The following is a 20,660-nucleotide window of genomic DNA, read 5'->3' on the forward strand; positions in this document are numbered from 1 at the left end:
CTATCATTAGGAGAAAAAAAAACCATATTATATCTCTTCAAGACGAGAGTGGTAATTGGATCTTTGATCAACATACTCTTAAAAACTAGGCTGTTTCTTACTTTGAAAACCTCTTCAAAGAAGATACTCAAGTTAAACTAAAATTGTTATTTGAAAGAAGCTTTCCTTCTCTAACCCCTATTCAATTGCAATCCATTCATAGAGAGGTTACTGAAGAAGAAATTAAAAATGCATCTTTTGATATTGGTGCCTACAAAGCTCATGGTCCTGATGGTATTAATACAGGGTTCATTCAATGCTATTGGAATGATCTTAAGGATAACATCAATCAACTTGTCAAGAAAGTCCTTACAGATCCTACTGCCATTGGCGACATCAATGACACTTTTATCACCCTTATCCCTAAAAATGAAAACCCTAATTGCATGAAAGATTTTCACCCTATATCCCTATGCAATGTTAACTACAAAGTTATTACCAAAATCCTCTCTAATAGGCTGAGACAATGTACGAATCATCTTATTGGAGACCACCAGTATAGCTTTTTACAGGGAAGGTAAAGTAGCGACAATATTATCATCGTGCAAGAAATCATCCACTCTATAAGAAAAAAAGCTAGGAAAAAGGGTTTCATGGCCCTCAAAATTGACCTTGAAAAGGCTTTTGATAGACTCTCTTGGGATTTTATTGAAGAAACTCTATATATTATTAGAATCAATGAGAATTTTAGGAAGCTTATCATGACAGCCGTTTCTACCACTCTTCTAAGAATCCTCTGGAATGGAGAACTAACAAGCAAATTTCTTCCAACACGTGGCATTAGACAGGGGGATCCTCTCTCACCTTATCTCTTTATCCTTTGTATTAAATGCTTAAGCCACAACATTCTTAGTAGCATTGATAAGAATGATTGGAAACCAATTAAACTTACTACTAGTGGACATTCGATTTCCCATTTATTTTTTATTGATGATTTATTTCTCTTTATAGATTTTTCCCTCACTCAAGCAATGACCATCCAATGATGTCTATTTGATTTTTGTGAAGTTTCAAGACAAAAAGTCAACAGTGTCAAATCAAAACTATTCTGCTCTAAAAATGTCAACATCAATAGGGCCATTCAAGTTAGTAAAGAATTAAGATTCCCCCTGACTGGAAACCTTGGCAAATATTTATGGATTCTAATTATTCACAAGAGAATCTCTAAACTCACTTTTGCTCCTCTGTTTGACAAAATCAATTCACGCCTGTCCAACTAGAAAAGTCATTATCTTAACATAACTAGAAAATATGTTCTTATAAAGTCTGTTCTATCTGTGATTCCTAGCTATGCCATACAGACCATGCTACTACATAATAATGTTCTAGAAAAAATAGAGTTACACTCCCATAACTTCCTTTGGGACTCAACTGATAGAGCTAAAAAACCACACCTCTTATCTTAGAGCAATATCATCAAAAGAAAAAATCATGGAGGTCTTGGGTTCAGAAATCTTAAAAGTCAAAACAAGGCCTTCATTATGAAACTCTACTAGAGAATTATAACAAAGCCTAATTATTTCTAGGTTTGTGTTCTTCGTGACAAATACAAATGTAATAATCCAACTATTCTTATGGTTTATAGAACCAATTCTTGCTCCTACACGTGGTCTAGCATTTGCAAAGTCTGGGACCAATTTATTTCTCATGTGGGATGGAAGGTAGGAAAGGAGGATCAAATATCTTTCTGATATGACAAATGGTGCCTGCTTCCTGAACCCCTTGTCAAATATGTGTCCTATAATGCTGATTCTATTCTCTATGCTAGAGTTTTGGATTTCTGTTCCATCAATGAAAATTGGAAGATTGATCAATTATGCATATATCTTTAACCTGATAATCATGTCATTATTGTGCAACCACCAAACCTGAATGTAAATGATGATGTCATATATTGGAGACCTTTAAATGATGGAAACTTCTCTATCAAATTTGCTTACAAAGCTATTGATAATCACAATGACATCAACAACTCTGAAATTTAGTTTAGGAATTGGAAATGGCCAACTTATAAGAAAATCAAATCCTTCCTTTGGAAAGCGACTACTATCAACAACATCAGAGAACTTACTATGAGGAATTAGACAATTACCTTTGACCACATTTTTAAAGAAGCTAATAAATGTGCCAATTGAATGTCTCATTTAGCATCTATCGATAATTTAAATATTCATATTTTTAATAGTCCGCCCTCTAGTTGTATGAATATTTTGTACGCTGATAAGACTTAGGTTATCTGTTTGCACGGGTTAACCCCATGGCCTTTTATTCAAACAAAAAGTTAATTCACCAGTACAAAATATAATTTTAACTATATATTTTTCGCCACAGTTTATAGGAAAACTGTGGTAAAATAAGGTAAAGTGGCAAAAAATATAAATAAAGTAAAAAATGTAAGATTTATGGCCACAGACATACAATTCACCTGTCGCCATAAATGATTTGACAAGCCATTAAACAAATAACGTAATTAAAATAAATCATTAATTCAAATTTTAAATTTACATTATTAAGAAATATATATATATATATTTAAATTTAAATTATTAAGAAATATATATATATTTAACATGTCTCAGTTTAGAATTCAAACATATAAATTTTAGTTATTTTTAAAATAAAGATTATTTTTATTTTTATAAATATTTTATCAAAAATATATAAACAAATTTAATTTGTTTGATTTCAGGCATAATTAATATGCCTGAAATCAGAAACCTACGGCGACAGGCGTTCTTAACGCCTGTCGTTGTAAGTATGTTTGATTTTAGGCATATTAATTATGTCTGCAATCAGGCAAACTTACAGCAACAGGCGTGATAAATGCCTGTCGCCATATGTCTGATTCAGGCATTAAATATGCCTCAATTTCGTAAAAAATAATAATTAATTAATAATTAAAAATTTACATAAATTTTTTTAATTATTTAAATTCTTAATATATCTGAATCTAGACATATTAAATGTGTCTAAATTCATGCATATTAAATTTAAACTATTAATAAAATTAGGATTATTTTAATTTTTATCAATATTTATTCATTATATATATATATATATAAATTAAATATGTGTGATTTTAGGTATAATTAATATGCTTGAAATCAGAAACCTATGGTGACAGGCGTTAAGAATGCCTGTTGCTGTAAGTATGCCTGAAATTAATGACTGTTGCCGTAAGTATGTCTAATTTCAGGCATATTGATTATGCTTGAAATCAGGTAAACTTACGGCGACAGGCGTGATAAATGCCTGTCACTGTAAGTCCATCATTACATACGGTGATAGGCGTTAATGATGCCTGTCACTGTATGTGTTTAATACATTCGTTTGCCACCAATCCTCACCTTCCTCACTCGCTCTCAGCTCTTAAAACGTCCACTGCAACTTCCATTACTATAGCTCCCTCAGCCGCTACAGCTCTAGCCCCCATTCCCTTAGCTTCCTCGTCCACCACAGCTCACCCCCTTTTCCCCCAGTTCCCTCATCCGCTATCAACTCATCTTCCCATAGCTCGTTTGCCCACAACTCCAGCTCCAGCTTGTCTTGGTGCCCATAGCTCCGTCGCCGCCTACTGTCTCCTCCGGCGCTAGCTAAAGGTTTTACCCTCCTTTTTTTTGTAGTTTATTATTTTTTTTACAATTTATGTCATTTTTTAGCTTAATTTTCATCCTTTTTTGTAGTTTATTTTTAATTTTTTGCATTTTTTTTGCAATTTATGTCATTTTTTTAGCTTAATTTTCATCCTTTTTCCTGGAATTTTTCATTTTTTATTTTGAAACTTGATTTTTATTTTTTTAATTATAATTATGCATATTTTTTAATTTTAATTTTGTTAAATTTAATTATAATCCATCATGCCTTGAGTTTAATTAGTTTAAATTTTGTTTTAAATCTTGGAGAATCTCTATTTATTGAGTTGTTGTGCAAGCAATTTCTTTTTAAATTACAAAATGTAAATTATTTGGATGATACATTATTATTATTTTTTAATTGTGTGGGTACTTGATTAGTAGATAATATCATGCATTGCATTTAATTAGTTGAAATTGGTGATTTATTGGAAATTAATAGGCTTAATTGGAGGGTTTAGTGCCCGAGGAATCTTAATTTATAACTCATTATGCTGCCAAATTTTTTAAAATTTCAAATCATAAATTATTTGTTGATATTTTAATTAGGTAATGATGAACCATAGTTGGATAGATTCTTTGCGGACAAGTAACGAATATGAGAGAGGGGTAGATCAATTTTTGAAATTTGCAAAGAATAATGCTCCTAATGATAAAGGATTGTTCTATTGTCATTGTGTTAAATGTTTGAATGGGTTACGATGAAGTCTTGTTGAGATTAAAGATTACCTAATTTGTTTTGGGTCCTATAAAACATATACATAGTGGGTATTGCATGGTAAATTTAGAAAACATAGTGTGCCATAAGAGGTGGATGATGATATAGATTATTTTGGTGATCAAATAGAGGATATGTTATGTGGTGTTGGCGTTGAAGCTGTTAAGAAGGTGCACAAATATGATAGCTTGTGCAATAATTTAGAAACTCTTTTGTATTCAAGGTGCACAAAATATAGACGACTAACAGCAGTGTTGAAGTTGTTTAACTTGAAAGCAAGATATGGGTGGAGTAATAAGAGTTTCACAGAGTTGCTCAAATTGTTGAAAGAGATTCTTCCAAAAGGTAATACACTTTCCAGTAGTTATTATGAGGCAAAAAAATAGTGTCCAATGGATTTAGGATACCAAAAGATACATGCTTGCCCTAATAATTGTATATTATATAGAAATGATTTTGAAGAGTTGGATGCATGTCTGGTCTGTAAGGCATCACGCTACAAAGTAAAAGAAATGGATGGTAGTGATGATTCCATTACTAAGAGGCCTCCAGCAAAGGTGTTATGGTATCTTCCTATAATACCAAGGTTTAAACGTTTGTTCGCTAATTCAAGTGAGGCAAAGAACTTGAGATGGCATGCTGATGAGAGAAAAATGGATGGCATGCTTCGGCGTCCAGCTGATTTTCCACAATGGAAGGGAATTGATAAATTATTTCTTGAATTTGGCAATGAGCCTAGAAATCTTAGGCTTGGACTGTGTACAGATGGAATGAATTCTTATAGTAGTCTTAATAGTCAATATAGTTCATGGCCTATTCTGTTAGTAATTTACAATCTTCCTCTATGGTTATGCATGAAATGCAAATATATCATGCTATCTTTGATGATTTTAGGCCCTAAACAATCAGGAAATGATATAGATATTTACTTGGCACCATTGATTAAAGATTTGAAGATGATGTAGGAGATAGGTGTTGAAGTGTTTGATTCATATCAAAATGAGTCTTTCAAGCTGCGAGCTATGATTTTTTACACGATAAATGATTTTCTTGCGTAGGGAAACCTATCTGGATATAGTGTGAAGGGGGCATAAAGCATGTCCTATCTATGAAGAGAACACATCCCATCAACAATTGAAACACAAGAAAAAGATAATCTATCTTGGTCATTGAAGATTTTTGAGACGAGACCACCCTTATCGCAAGTAGAAAAAAAGATTCAATGGTTATCAAGAGTATGATGAAGCTCCAGAGCCATTAACTGCAAACTTGGCATATGAGCAGGTGAGAGACATTAATGTGGTATTTGGTAAGAGTCAAGAAAAAGAAGCTCGAAAGAATCAGTGGAAGAAGAGGTCTATCTTTTTCAATCTTCTATATTGGAGCACCCTTGAGGTGAGACATAATCTTGATGTGATATATGTGGAAAAAAATGTGTGTGACAATCTAATTGGAACATTGTTAGACATAAAGAGAAAGACTAAAGATGGACTTAAAGCAAGGCTAGACTTACTCGATATGGGAATAGGAATAAACTTGGGTCTAAGAGTAGAAGGAAAGAGGACTTACATGAGCACTGCCCCTCATACTTTGTCTAAGAGAGAAAAAAATTTTTACGAGTGTTTACATGGTATTAAGGTTCCACAAGGATATTCTTCAAATATCAAGAACCTTGTATCAATAAAAGATTTAAAATTAGTTGGTTTGAAGTCTCATGATTGCCATGTACTAATGCAATAATTGTTACCAGTAGCAATTAGAGACATATTGGACGAAAAGGTGAGAAAGTCAATTATCAGATTATGTGTTTTCTTCAATGCAATTTGTGGCAAAGTTATTGATCTTGAAAAATTAGACGAATTGCAAACGAAGTTGTCATTACCTTATGTCAACTTGAAATGTATTTTGTTCCCTCATTTTTTGACATCATGGTACACTTAATTGTACATTTGGTGAGAGAGATAAAGTTGTGTAGCCCTGTTTATCTGCGTTGGATGTATCCATTTAAGCGGTACATGAAAATTCTTAAAGGGTATATGAAGAATCCCCATCGTCCAGAAGCTTCTATTGTTAAAAGATATGTTGCTAAGGAGGTTGTCGAGTTTTGTATTGAATACCTAACCAAAGTAAAGTCTATCAAAGTTCCTGAGTCTCGCCATAAGGGAATGAGAGTTCATTAGCAAGGGACACGAGGGATGAAAATAAAGCGCATGACACATGAAGAAATGCAACAAGCACATCTGTACATTTTGAATAACACCAATGATGTTTAAGATTAATTAGATGCGCACAAAAATGAATTAAGGGATCATTACCCTAAAAAGCTCGATAAATGGTTGTTAAGTGAGCTTAACAAACATTTTTCACTCTAGTTTAGGGCAAGGGTAAAGGAGGATCAGAAGGCCAATGTTTCTAATACAATAAGGTAGTTAGCTAATGGGCCTAACTTTGATGTTGTAACTTGGAGTGCATATGACATTAATGGATATTCATTCTATATAAAAATACAAGATGATAATAGCACTATGAAAAATAGTAAGGTAATGGTAGAAGTTGAGGCAACTCATTTTTCCAGTGCTAAAGATAAAAATTCAACTATGGCATCTTCATCATATTTTGGAGTCATTGAAGAGATATGAAAAGTTGATTACTTTAAATTTAAGGTGCCCATTTTCAAGTGCATGTGGGTTGATATTAAGAATGGTGTTCAAGAAGATAAATTGGGTTTTATTTTAGTAGTCTTCATAAGGCAAAACATAAGGATAAGCCTTTCATCATGGCAACTCATGCAAAACAAATTTTTTATGTTACCGATCCAGCTGATAACCATCGTACTATTGGAAAAAAGTCTCCTCTCTCATGATGAAAATGATGAAACAAGTTTTGGCATTGAAGAGATTCCTCCTTTTATGCCAACCCAACCCTTGTTGGATGTGGAAGATGATGATGACGTCTATGATGTTAGAACTAATCATGATGAAGGTTTATGGGAGAATTAAAATATATTTGTAATGGTAACATAATATTATTGAATTTCTTTTATCTCTTTTATTTTTGTATGCTTTCATTATTTATATAAGTTTAAATTTATTATATTTTTTGCTACTAATATTATTTATCTTGTTTATTTTAGGAGAAATATGGAAAATCCTTGCAGCAGTGGCACTGAAAAAGCAAAGACTAAGAGAGGTAAAAGAGGGGCCACGCAATTAACTAAGTTAGCCCAAACACATGAAAAGATTCATCTTGACTTTGATAAAAAGGGCCAACCAATTGATAAGAAAAAAGAAAATATTTTTAAGAGTTTTGTAGGTCTTGTGGCTTGTCAAAAGATTAGCATCTTGGAGGAAGAGAGGATGTTTGGGAAACAATACTGGTATTTCTAATTGCTTTATATCATATTTACTTTTTATTTTGAAATATATGTTGTCACTAAATTTATCATTGGCGTGTTTTTGCAGATTACATATGACATAAAGGAAACTCCATTTTTAAAGAACAAATGGCTAAAATATGCCGGGGATCGATGGAGGGACTTTAAGTCCAAACTTACAAAAAAATATGTGTTTTCCAAGAATGACAATGAAAATGATGATAGTGACAATGATATCGGCGTGAAAAAACCTTGGGAGAAGTATCCATTCATTGATTATGACACATGGATGAGATTTGTTCATAGTAGACACGATCCTAATTTTTTGGTAAGCGAAGGAAAAATATTATATTAAACTAGTATTATTAAAATTTTATTTAACAAATGTTTTTCATTGTTTGTTAATAGGAAAAATGTCAAAGGGGTCAAGAGCTTCGAAAGAAAAATCTATATAATCATACTATGTCTCGAGGAGGGTATGCATATGTTTATGACATAATGATTTAAGAGAAGTGGGAAGCAAAAAGACAAGCGGCAGGGGTTGATAATGTTGAAGATGTTTTTCCTCCATCTCCTATTAATCGTGCACAAGCATGAAAGAGAGGATGGATGACTAAAAAAGGAGAGTATATTTCCCCGAAAGCTAGAGAAGTGGCTGAAAAAATTGTAAGTATTTTTATAGTCAACATCTCAATTATGTGATTTAAGTCTACTAATTGTATTGGTTGATTACATGTTCCAGGATGCTCTTACAGAAGCATCCTTTCAAGGGACCTTTGTATCTACTGGTAGGAAGGATATATTGGCCACAGCATTAGGAAGTGAAGAGCACTCTGGCCGTGTTAGGGGGGTTCCAAAAGGTGTGGGCATAAGACAATATTTTGGACCACCACTACATCCTGATCTTATACCAATGCATCAAGTACAAATGATGATAGAAGAATGAAAATCAAGCATGATGATGGAAATACAATCAATGATTAGCAATCTCCAGATGCAATCACAACAAGCACCGAACTATGGTGGTGTTCCAAATCCAGGGTCTGATCCTGACCTATCAGAGCAAGGAATGCCATGTATACTTTATGTGGAGGATCATGGCAAACGAGTAGTTGCATATGGAAAGGTGTATAACCATGCAACTACAGTGCACCACCAACCGATACAACATAACTAAGTAAAGGTCACGGTTGAAGAGATTGTGGATACCAATGCTCCTGTGTTATTCCCTACTGAGGAGGTGCAAATAGTAGGACAAGCTGAGCATAATTTTATTATTTAATTAAAACGGCTAGCCCGACAAGTTACCGATGAGGTATGAAAAGTTATAATTTCTATATTTCTTAATTAACATTATAGGTATTTCTAATTATTATTATATATTAATTATAGGAACTCCTAATGTTAAAAGAATCTTTGGGTTCTAATCCCCAACCGGTGCAAGATTATTTGAAATAATTGGCTTCAGTGGTGGTTGATATGAATGAATTTTTTGATGAAATAAAAGTAAGCAAAATGATTTTGGGAAGCCTATTACTTTCAGAGTCTCCAGAAAAGACATTAATGATCTCATTATTTTTGATTGGTTAGATTTAGCAATAATTCAAGTGTTTATTATGTAAGTGTTCATTTTTATTTCTAGATTAATATTTAATATTTTTATTTTCTTGCTAACATATTTTTTATTATCAAAAGTACCTCCATAAGATATGCACTGAACTCGGTGTCGATTATAATTATGGGTTCTTATCTCCACTTTTAACCACAATTGATAAAGTGAATTAAAGAGCTTCTTATATTGGAAAGATGATGTGTAGGCAAAAGAAGAGGTGCTGGTTTTTACCAATTATTGAAAGGTATTAAATTTTAAATTCATCCCTCAATTTAATAAAAATTTGCTTAATGATGTGATATTAATATCAATTAATATGTTGTAGTCATCATTGGATGCTTCCTGTCATTTGCCCGTATGAAAATATTATATATTGGTTTTGTTCACTACGAAGGAAAATAAGCGATGATATGAAATCTTTGATTGAATTGTAAGTCTTCAAATAATTCTATTTTGTGTTATTAATAACATATATTTAATATTTTCTAAGTGTGTATATTTGGTAAATAGATCATTAGCAACATATTAGAAATCAGTGGGAATGGTTGACAAGAAAAAGAATGAAATTAAGTGGGTGCAAATGCAAATAAGTATTTCAAATTTATTCTTTTATTAGAATGAAGATTATAATATTGATTTAATAAATTTTATTATTTTTATTATCTTTATAGTGTCCTCAACAACCAGGAAGTGTAGAGTGTGGTTATTATGTAATGATTTTCGTGTATGAAATCATCACTCAAGGTATTATTCACTCATTTGATCAAGTAATAATTTGCTAATAATGATTTATATTATGAAATTTGTCATATACTTGAGTTATTATTTATATATATTGTTATTGAAATTGCAGTACTTTCAAAATTTAGAGCCATATTCTAAGTGAGAGTTGAGACATATACGGAATTTTTGGTTTCATTTTTTCTTAGAATTAACAGGGTTAAAGTAGAAACATTTTAGATATGTGTATTAAAAATGGAGATTTTAGTTGAAATGTTTGTAATATATATATTTGTATTGGCCTCTGGAGTTACTATTTATGTATTAATACAAGTTTTGTAAAAGTAAGGGATGTATATAATTATAGGTGATTCTATAAAAAAAACATAGTATTTACGGCCACAGTTATAGTTGTAACTGTAGTAAAAATGAATCTATAGCGACAGTTGTAACCACAACTGTCGCCAAAGATGCACCGCTCAACCATCTTTTGCCATAGGTCCAAGAAGACCTGTGACAAAAAATGATATCTTTCAGCACAAGTGAAGGTTGGACCTGTGGTGAAAGAAACCATCTTTCGCCACAGGTGTCTTTAGGACCTATGGCAAAAGATATCATCTTTCACCACAGGTAAAAGTAGGACCTATGGCGAAAGAGGCTATTTTTCGCCACAGGTCTCAATTTCACCTGTGGTGAAAAATATTATTTTTCGCCATAGTTACATTACACCTGTCGCAAAAAATATACATTTATTATCACATTATTTTCTACCACAGAGCATCTTCTGTCGCCAAAAATGTATTTTAATTGTGGCAAAAAATGCGTTTTGCGCTAGTGATTATAAAAAAATTGATGTAGTTGATTTATAAAATTGTTTAATAAGATTAATTTTAAGCATAACTGAAAAGTGGAATTAAAAATCATGATTTTGTGAAAATAATAATATATCCTACAACACTATACATATCTTTGGATGTGACTTTTGTGGCGGAACAACTCTTGAAAACAATGTCTCTGGACATGATTGGGACCAAATTTCATAGCTGCTTCCAACACCTCACTCAAAAATAATTTACAAAAATCTCAGTTTGACTTTTCCACCAGACTCTTAGTCCACCTTTTTAATACTCTAAAACCTCGTATCACTCCGTCACAGACCCACTTGACTTTTGTCCTGGCCCATGCTTTACCCCACACGCCAAGGCAATCCATTGGTTAGGACATTGTGCGTTTTCTCAGGACCAAGCAAATAATCAATGTACTGCTTTTATTTTTTTTTTTATCAAAAAAAAAGTACTTCTTTTACAATTAATAGAAGATACCTGTAAATTTTACGCGCAGAAATTTTGCAACTAAAACAGAAAAAGTTGAAACACCAATTATCAAATTTATGAAAGACTCACAAAAGATCGCGATAAAATGCTTAGGAACCTCATTAATTAGTTTAGGGCTGAATAGTATGGAGGCTGTTGGGTCTTTGATCATCCACTATCTTAAACTATAGTTTTTGTAATCTTGTGTAGATATTCTTTTGAGATTTATGTGATACGTTATTCATTCCAAAAATAAAAAATATGAACGACTCAGTCATAGCAAAAGTCAATATCAATGTGCATGCTGGTCGTATCAACTTTCTTTAATTTCAAGGGGACCATTACAGATGTGGAGCATAATTAGGGGTGTTCGTGGTTCCATTCTTTTTTCAAGACGGGACATGGGATAGGGCTTTCGTGATCTCATGAACACCCATAATCTTAATCCTAAAAGGCTATATTGAATGAGAGTGAGAAATTGAAGAAGTTGTGAGAGATTGAAGAATGGGACGTTCAGTACGAGAACAAGTGTGGTGGGTGGTGGCGATTGTTACATGTTTAGGGTTCAAAGGGGGAAGTAAGGCGTGTTCGGAAGAAGAGAGAGAAGCTCTTCTCAAACTGAAAGAATCTTTCAATCATCCAAATGGCTCGTCTCTTCCTTCTTGGAATAACCTTACCAGTTCTGATTGTTGTAGCTGGGAGGGAATCAGCTGTGACAACACTCAGAGAGTGATAAGCCTTCTTCTGAATCATACAAGAGGTCAAGAGTTGGAACACATCAAGTGGTCTTTGAATGTTTCTTACTTTCTCCCTTTCCATAAACTCAGAGATTTGGATTTGTCTGGAAATTACTTGTCAGGTCTCTCTCTCTCTCTCTCTCTCTCTCTCTGTGATCTCCACTCTCCGACTATATTTCCTGATTCATTTGTTATTCACGCGCGCGCGAACACATATATATATTTAGAACAAAGACACACACAATATATCACGCAAACTAGATCTTTTATTTTTAAGTTTCTCAAACCCTGCTGATATATCGTCAAGTCAGAAAACTGAATTTGAAATAGACCCTCTCCTATGTGATTCTTCTCTTTATTCATCTCAGTTCAAACTTGTACTTCGTTAAATTTACCAGCAATAACATTAAGAGTAACTGATGATAATTTTGCTATTATTGGAGCAGGGCTATTTGGCGAAATTAGATTGGACAACTTGCAAACTTTGTATCTGGACGAAAACATGCTCACGGAAATCCCATTCCTTGGTTCTTAATTTTATTATTTTCCAACTTCTTTTAGATGCCGTAATTTATTTTATTTTATTTTTTTGTTAGCTCCTGGTTCTTTTCTTTTTTCCCTGGGAAAAATCGATTGGTGTTTAGAAAATTTGAGAATATCAAAAGTTGAATAAGATGGTGTTTTTACTATAGATATATGATGGTAACAGTACTGAAGGAAAAGATCATAGAGATTATTATTGAATCATTTAATAACTTGATCAATGAATTTTGACATCTATATATTAATTAAGTAATAGCAGGAACAATATGCTAAGGTTAATTATAAGAACAATCTAGTTTGGATAGAATAGATTTTAAATGAGATAATGGAATGGAAAAGGAATGTATGGCATATGGAAATTAGGGAAGGAAACGAAAAGACGGGAGAGGATTCTCTCCTCGTCTCTCTCCATCCACTTTTCTTTTTCTTACTAAAACCATTAGATCAAAATTTGGATGGTTCAAATTTGATATCTTATAAAATATTTTATTTTATTTTATTTTGTTCTTATTGTATTTTTAATCGTTCATATTAGATTTATAACAGTTTGAATTTTATTATTTATATTTTTATAATTTAACAATTTAATAATAATTTTATAAACATTTGTTTAATTTTTTATTTTAAATATTTCTATTTCATACTTGACAGATATTTCTCTTTCCTCCCGCAATTCGAAGACTTCGGCTTTCTCTTTCAATTCCTCCTTGTTGGCCTTGTCCCTTTTAAGAATAGCCTGAAAGGCTCACTACCACGGCAAGGTATTTAATTCTAATCTCTCTCTCATATGTTTTCAAATCAAAGTTTTAATCTAAAATTGGGTCAAATATACAAATCAATTGTTATTAGTAAGGATTAACCAAATTAAAATATTGTTCAGCTTCGTTAACACTAACTATGGGTTTGATTTTCATAGATAGGCTAATAGCTAACTACAATTATTTTAATATATAAAACTCCATTGCTCTCTAAATTTTCTTATGAAATGTGTTTAAAATAACTACAATTATTTCTCATATGTTTCATTTTTCATAGATAGATTAAAGTCGATTGTTCTCTAGATTTAAATACAAATATCAAACTAAAAACTTCTCCTTCCTCCCTGTTCACTATGTAGTCTCTACCTATTTATTACGCTAATTTGGAAGTAAATTTCCCCACATTTAAGTTCATCGGACTAGATCATATTCATTTTCAGGCTTATAATCGAGTATCTTGTTTAGCTCAGATATTTAATCTAAATTCATTTGTTAAGCTGAGCTTACATGAAAAATGTTTTAGCCCACAGACACCACTATATTCTTGAGAAGACGCTAATCACAAAGTTTAACCTATCGCTTAAATTTATTTTTATTTGTTTGAAATCCATCATTTAGATACTCATAGACAAATTAAATGAATTTAATAAAGGAAATTTATATGTTGCAGGAGGCTTATGCAATCTGAAGAATCTGAAACTATTGTCTCTTGGCCATAACAAGTTTGAGGGTCACCTTCCTTCATGCCTCAATCATTTGACATCTCTTCGGGTGCTTGATCTTCAATACAATAGTTTTGAAGGACCCTTCCCTTCCTTGCTCTTTCAATCTCTAAAGTCCCTCAGAATCATTTCTTTAGAAGAAAACCATTTCACTGGCATAGCATCGCTTTCTTTGCTGGCCAACCACTCCAACCTTAAACTCTTCTCAATTTCATGCTCTAGTAATCCCAGTCTCAAGCTCGAAACTGAAAATCCCCCATTTTTCCCTTCTTTCCAATTAAAGATTTTCAGCGTAGTCAAGTGCAATATGAATGAAGTAAACAATCACAGAATACCCTCTTTTCTTCTTCATCAACATGAATTGAGACTTCTGCAACTTACTTTTTTGAACTTTCCAGCAAGTTTCCCACATTGGCTTTTGACAAACAACAGCAAGTTAGATTCTTTCAATGTCAGCAACAACTTATTGACTGGTCCCTTTGAGCTCAACTCCACCTCAAAATTACTTGACATGCAATATTTTGATGCTTCCTCTAACCCTATTAATGATAAAATCCCTCCTCATATTGGCTCTGTTTTTCCCAACTTGCTTTCTTTGAACATGTCTTCGAGTTCCTTACAGGGTGAATTTCCAGCTTCAATCAGTGACATGGGACAGCTGAACTCACTAGACTTGTCCAATAACAATATGTCTGGCTGTTTACCCCAGGAATTTGGGAAGGGCAGCAATGATTTGAGGTCTCTAAAGCTGTCAAACAACAACTTAATTGGCCCATGTTTACCAGTTGGTTCAAACTTTGCACATTTGTTGTCTGTGGATCTAAGTAGCAACAACTTCAAAGGAAAACTACCAGATGGGATCAGTAAGAGTTCGGAATTAAGAATGTTGGATTTAAGTTCCAACCAACTCTATGGTGAAATGCCTAGCTGGATTGGAAACTTAAAGCATTTGAGTTACCTCATTTTGTCTCAAAATTCTATGGTAGGTCCAGTACCAGAAAGCTTTTGCAATTTGGTTGAACTTTCATACCTAGACCTTTCGCAAAACAGATTCAATGGCACTTTTCCAAGCTGTGTGAATATGCCATCATTGAGGTACTTGCATTTGCAGGGAAATGATTTTACTGGCCCCATTCCTTCTGTTTTCGCCAAATCTCCCATGCTATTAACTTTGGATGTGGCAAAGAACAGATTTTCAAGTCAAATTCCCTGGTGGTTAAAGTCGATGTTGAATTTAAGAGTCCTTCTCCTAAAAGGAAACAAGCTTGATGGTTCCATTCCTATGGAAGTGTGCAGGCTCAAGAACATAAGCATACTAGATCTGTCACAAAACATGCTTTCCGGAGGGATACCACATTGCTTGAATAACGTCACATTTATAAAGCAGGATGTGATGGGAGGAGCCAAAATAGGAAAATTTGTTGTACCCTGGTCTACAAGAAGCCCGTTATTTGTCATAAATGGTACAAGTGGTGAGCTTCTCCAAGGTGAATATGAAAAGAATTTTTCATGGTACGAGGAAATAGTGGTGAACTTCATGTCAAAAAGCAGGTACGAATCATATGAAGGAAATATATTAGATTTCATGTCTGGCCTAGACCTCTCGGACAACCATTTGACAGGTAAAATCCCTTCACAAATTGGATACCTGAATGCTATTCATACATTAAATTTGTCAAACAACTATTTGACTGGGCCTATTCCAGACACGTTTTCTAACCTTGAACAGATTGAAAGTTTAGATCTTTCGTACAACAAATTGACGGGTCATATTCCTTCTCAACTTACGCAGTTGTACTCTTTGTCTGCCTTTTTTGTGGCTCACAATAATCTATCTGGTATGGTGCCTGACATGAAAAACCAGTTTGCAACTTTTGATCGAAGTTCTTATGAAGGGAATCCTTTTCTTTGTGGCCCACCTCTACAGCACATTTGTTCATCTCTTGATGAACCAGCAGGGAGACAAATACACCCACATTCTGCTAAAGTTGACTTAGATGATTTCGTATGGAGTTTTGCAGGAGCATTTGTGGTTTTTTTTCTGGGTGTAATTAGCTTTATGTATTTCAATTCTTACTTTTACAATTAATTACAAGTGATATGAAAGAGTATTTACAAGTTATTTGCGTGGGTTGAATTAAGAAGGAAAAACCTTTAGTTAATGAGTTTTTGATCGCGTAACTGATGGTGAACTCTAGTTTTAAAAATTTACAATGATTGAAGATGTCCAATTTTAAGTCTTTCCACGATCAGAATGGAAATTATAATGAAATATAAAGCCCATTATTGGCCCCACTCTACGTTTAATAGAACTTATTTGCGCTCATGTAATGCAAGAATTTATGTAGCTTTAATTACTTTATTACATATATGCCTTTCTCCCCAATGTCGTAAAATATTTTATTTTTAAAAATTATGATATTTATTACCCGTGAAAATGAAAATCAAATTAATTTTAAACAATTTCAATGACGTAACTAATTTTTCTTGGTTCTTGTGAGTTATAGTTAGAGTAAGGTACTGTCACCACCCTTTTATTTTGCCTTAATTATATAAACCTCCCTTCTATTTTGAAACATACAAGTTAATCCAATATGTTAACTCATTTAGGAATATTTTAAAAAGATTCTAACAACTTATTTTTAAATTAAAATTTTTATTAAAACAAATTCATTTATTAATGTACCCCATCCTAATGATCCTTAATTATACTTTCTCCATTCAAAAATATAAGGTATTTTTTGAGGAGTTGGATGTTAAAAATATAAGGCATTTTTAATCTTTTGAGATGTAATCATTGCCTTTTTTTTTTCAAAAAGTACCTATATTGATAATGACTTTATATTTATTGTAGGCTATTTAATAGAGGTAAATATAAAAATATAGGGTCAGTTAAAAAGTAGGTAACTACTTTATTAAGGGGTGAGATTTAGTTAAAAATGTCTTATATTTTTTAACGGAATAAATATTATTTTAATAGTTACATTATTTCATTGAAAAGACATGTTTACAAATTTTAAATCTAAATTTAAATTATTTATATAATTTCTTGAACTATATCATTTTATATTATATGATAAACAAAAACATGTGTTTGAAATATGTTGTTAGAAATTTTAAAAAACATAAATAAATAAGTGTCAAATTTTATACTCTTAAAATTTTAAATAAATAAATTTTATAATATAATAAAAATTTCAAAATGTAAAGGGTTAATTGCTACATTTTTTAAAATTTAAAGGTAATTATCTTTAAGTTATTGAATACTCTTAAAATATAATTCTGAGTGTAAAAATAAACTTTAACCTTTGAAGTAATATTGCAATTTTTTTTTCCTTTTGGGTCTCAATCAACTTTTATTAATAATACTATGTGTGTCACGCCCTAAAAATAGGGGTGACCGGCATAGGATGTGAACTGTTCATACATCCCGTGAGCCACAATTCAAAGTTTGTTTCATTTAATTAAAATGTATTTAATTTTACACTGACATTTTAATACTATTGATACTAATTATTATAATAATTGTTTCAACATTTTGTAAAAATTTTGAAAGAACTTCCTTTATAAATAAGATCTCCCAAAAAATTTTGTATCACAAAAAATTTCATTAAACATTATATTAATCAATAATGCAACTCCTTCCAGCTAGCAGACAAAATGTATAATAAATTAAGAACTCTAATTATAAGTTATGTGGAGCACCTAATCATATATCTCATATCATAGTACATGAATTTCATATTTACATCTATAAGACATATTTACAGAACAAACCTCCATTCTGTTTCGCAAACATCCATCATTGGTAAGCAAGACATGCATCGTCAATTATACTATCTGAGATCAAAATAATTTTTCAGTGAATAACGTCCCAACAATAAATAATTAACATGAATAAAAATAAAAGTTTGAAATAATCCTGTAAGTTAAAAAGATAACAATTTTCATAAAAAATGTATAAACTTCAAAATAAAATGGCTCTATAAAATTTTGAATAAAATCTTAAACCATTGAACTATAATAGAAAATGTTAATATCACTTGATTTTAAAAAGTCACATAAATGAAATAAATACTTGTAAATAAATTACTAAATAAAAACCAATGGGATATAAGATCACCAAATAATTAGATTCATAATTATAGAGACTTATCAGAACCATTAACAAACATGGATACACAGTCCACGAGGGTAAATAAACCAACACGGCTTATGCCATGAAGACAAACGTAGACACATAGTCCACGAGGATCAGTAACCAAATGCAGCTGAAGCTACGAAACAAACATGAGTACGATGCTCACGAATAACCATCCCTCTGTTCCACATGCGTTGGCCATCGCACGGGGCTAGCATCTCCTACAAACACCCTGCTAGTTAGGTGTACCATGGTGCGCCAAGGGCTAACGGAACTGCCGTTAACAACCAGTGTTTCATATAAAGTCCTTTTTTTAAAACCATTTTCAAACATGCAAGAAAATCATCACTTTCAAGATACAATTCTCATTCTCAAAATCAAACTCGCATGAATACTTTTAAGCATTAAAACTTGCCAGAATAAAATTTCATATCCAATGCTCATACTTGTATTTATCGAATAATAAAAAAAATTCAAAGTTGAACTCTCATGAATCATTCTTTGTATCAATTCAATATTTGATAAAATAAAAATCTCATAATCAAAGTCCAAACTTGATTTAATTGATCAAATAAAATTTTAAATTTGATAAAGCTAATTTCTCAAAATAAAGTAACGTTAATAAACAAATATCCAATAATTGCATTAATGCTATTAAAAAGATTTCCAGAAAAACATAATATTTTAGTAAAAAAATTTTGATTGAAAAAAAAATCAGTTAGGACGTTATCCACTTACTTGTAGTGCTTTTAAAGTTCGAAACTCACTTATTACGACTCCAATCAAGCTACCCTTCTCACAATCACCCTATAATAAATAATAGGATCTTAATAAACTTTACTTTTGAACCAACAAGTCTCTCTTTAGGAGAATTCACTCAACCAGAATTAGTAATAAAACTTTAAGTTTAGTAACAAAATTATATATAGAGGTTTCTTCTTAGACTTTCTAATCTTCAAACCTTTATCCAACATTTATCAACAACCATACTATCCCAGGAATTTAACTAGTTACATATGGATTCATAATCAATATATAAAATTCAAGTTTCCCCAAACACCATCATTTATATTGCAAAATTCCTCTAAATTACTTTAGCCATAGTAAAACATTTGACTGAGGTATGATCCTCTCTTAGACCTTTCAACAACACTTATTGTGCATCAATTCCTAATTTAATCAATTGAGATTCCTAACCCTTGCCCAATAATTTTCAATATCAACATTTAAATTTATCATATTTTCTCATCAAGAATTAATTTAAAATCATAAAATCCAAACCCATAACCATCTTCCTCAAGCAATAGCCAACACAATAATGGAGTTATTTATCAAAAATTATCCTCTTTAATCTTGAATTTCATTTTGCCCTGAGTCCAATTTGCTCTCCCATTTACGCATCAAGTAAAAACAATGAGAGCACATCAATTTTCTTTCCCCCCTTATCCAGGCAACCCATTCATCACACTTAGTTGTTACCATAAACCAACATCTATTCATCACATTTCATTAAACACTTAATTAAATTTTCTATGCTTCCAAAGTTCATATCTTTATCCAAACTAAATTTAGATCCATAATATTAGTCCTTAGTGTACTGAATATGGTTAATAACTCCACTCCAATTCTTTTAAATATTTTATCAAACATCTGGAGTGCATTAAAAATTCAAAGCATATCATCAGCTTCCTACTCTAAAAATTTCAAACCGCTTACAGCTTCCAAACAACTTCATAAATTTAAATCCACTAAGATCAATACCCAAATCCTTCATTCATCACAATAGATCATGGTTGAGTAATCAAACGTGCTATAAAACACAACAGAAAATGAAGATTTCTTTGAGCTTACCCCTCACGCAAACAGGAAAAGAAGGAAGAAGCAAAACAGAGACAAACAGAACAAGCAACGAACACAGAAAAGACATGGAAGAATCCGGTAACCTCTGCTAGCAAAAGGTCTTTGCTTTTCACACACACAGACGACGTACGGATGAAGAGCCCAGAATCCAGCAACACTGACCCACAGCAAGACCGAAAAAAAAGAGGAATATTATTATTATTATTTTAATGCAAAACAGAGAGAGAGGAGGAATCTGGTGACCTCTGACGATGCTGGCCTAGAAGCGATAGAGATGCTTACCCACTTGCTATCGTCAGCAACGAAAGGGAGGAGAACAAAAAATGAAGGTCTAGATGATTGAAGCTCTCCTCGCTCCCTCTCGGTTGCCACTAGCACACACCACCAACGTTGAAGACGACGAAGGAGGTCGGCAACGGTGACCCTCGACATAGCTGATCTCTGATTCTCGCTCCCTCTCTCTATCGGTCTCCAGAAAAATTGAAGAAGGGG

The 20,660-nt window shown here is 32.3% G+C and overlaps 1 protein-coding gene across 1 annotated transcript; it reads left to right on the plus strand.

Annotated features, from left to right (window-relative positions):
* The first annotated feature begins 11,843 nt into the window (after nt 1–11,843).
* Nucleotides 11,844–16,303, plus strand: LOC129317378 (receptor like protein 21-like). The gene is made up of 4 exons (XM_054961712.1): nt 11,844–12,266; nt 12,591–12,671; nt 13,339–13,405; nt 14,240–16,303. Exons 1-4 carry the CDS (start codon nt 11,912–11,914, stop codon nt 16,254–16,256), a joined length of 2,520 nt encoding a protein of 839 aa, XP_054817687.1. The 5' UTR covers nt 11,844–11,911; the 3' UTR covers nt 16,257–16,303.
* Nucleotides 16,304–20,660: the final 4,357 nt, after the last annotated feature.

Source organism: Prosopis cineraria, unplaced genomic scaffold, assembly GCF_029017545.1.
Source record: "Prosopis cineraria cultivar Desert tree isolate PC_DT_omini unplaced genomic scaffold, ASM2901754v1 PC8, whole genome shotgun sequence".
In the NCBI taxonomy this organism is placed as follows: Eukaryota; Viridiplantae; Streptophyta; class Magnoliopsida; order Fabales; family Fabaceae; genus Prosopis; species Prosopis cineraria.

Bases quoted from the DNA above. Each gene is read 5' to 3' on its own strand.
- LOC129317378 (XM_054961712.1), top strand. From the start codon at position 11,912: ATGGGACGTTCAGTACGAGAACAAGTGTGGTGGGTGGTGGCGATTGTT. The intron at 12,267-12,590 runs GTCTCTCTCTCT...TTATTGGAGCAG, and splicing joins GTCTGGAAATTACTTGTCAG to GGCTATTTGGCGAAATTAGA. The intron at 12,672-13,338 runs GTTCTTAATTTT...CATACTTGACAG, and splicing joins CACGGAAATCCCATTCCTTG to ATATTTCTCTTTCCTCCCGC.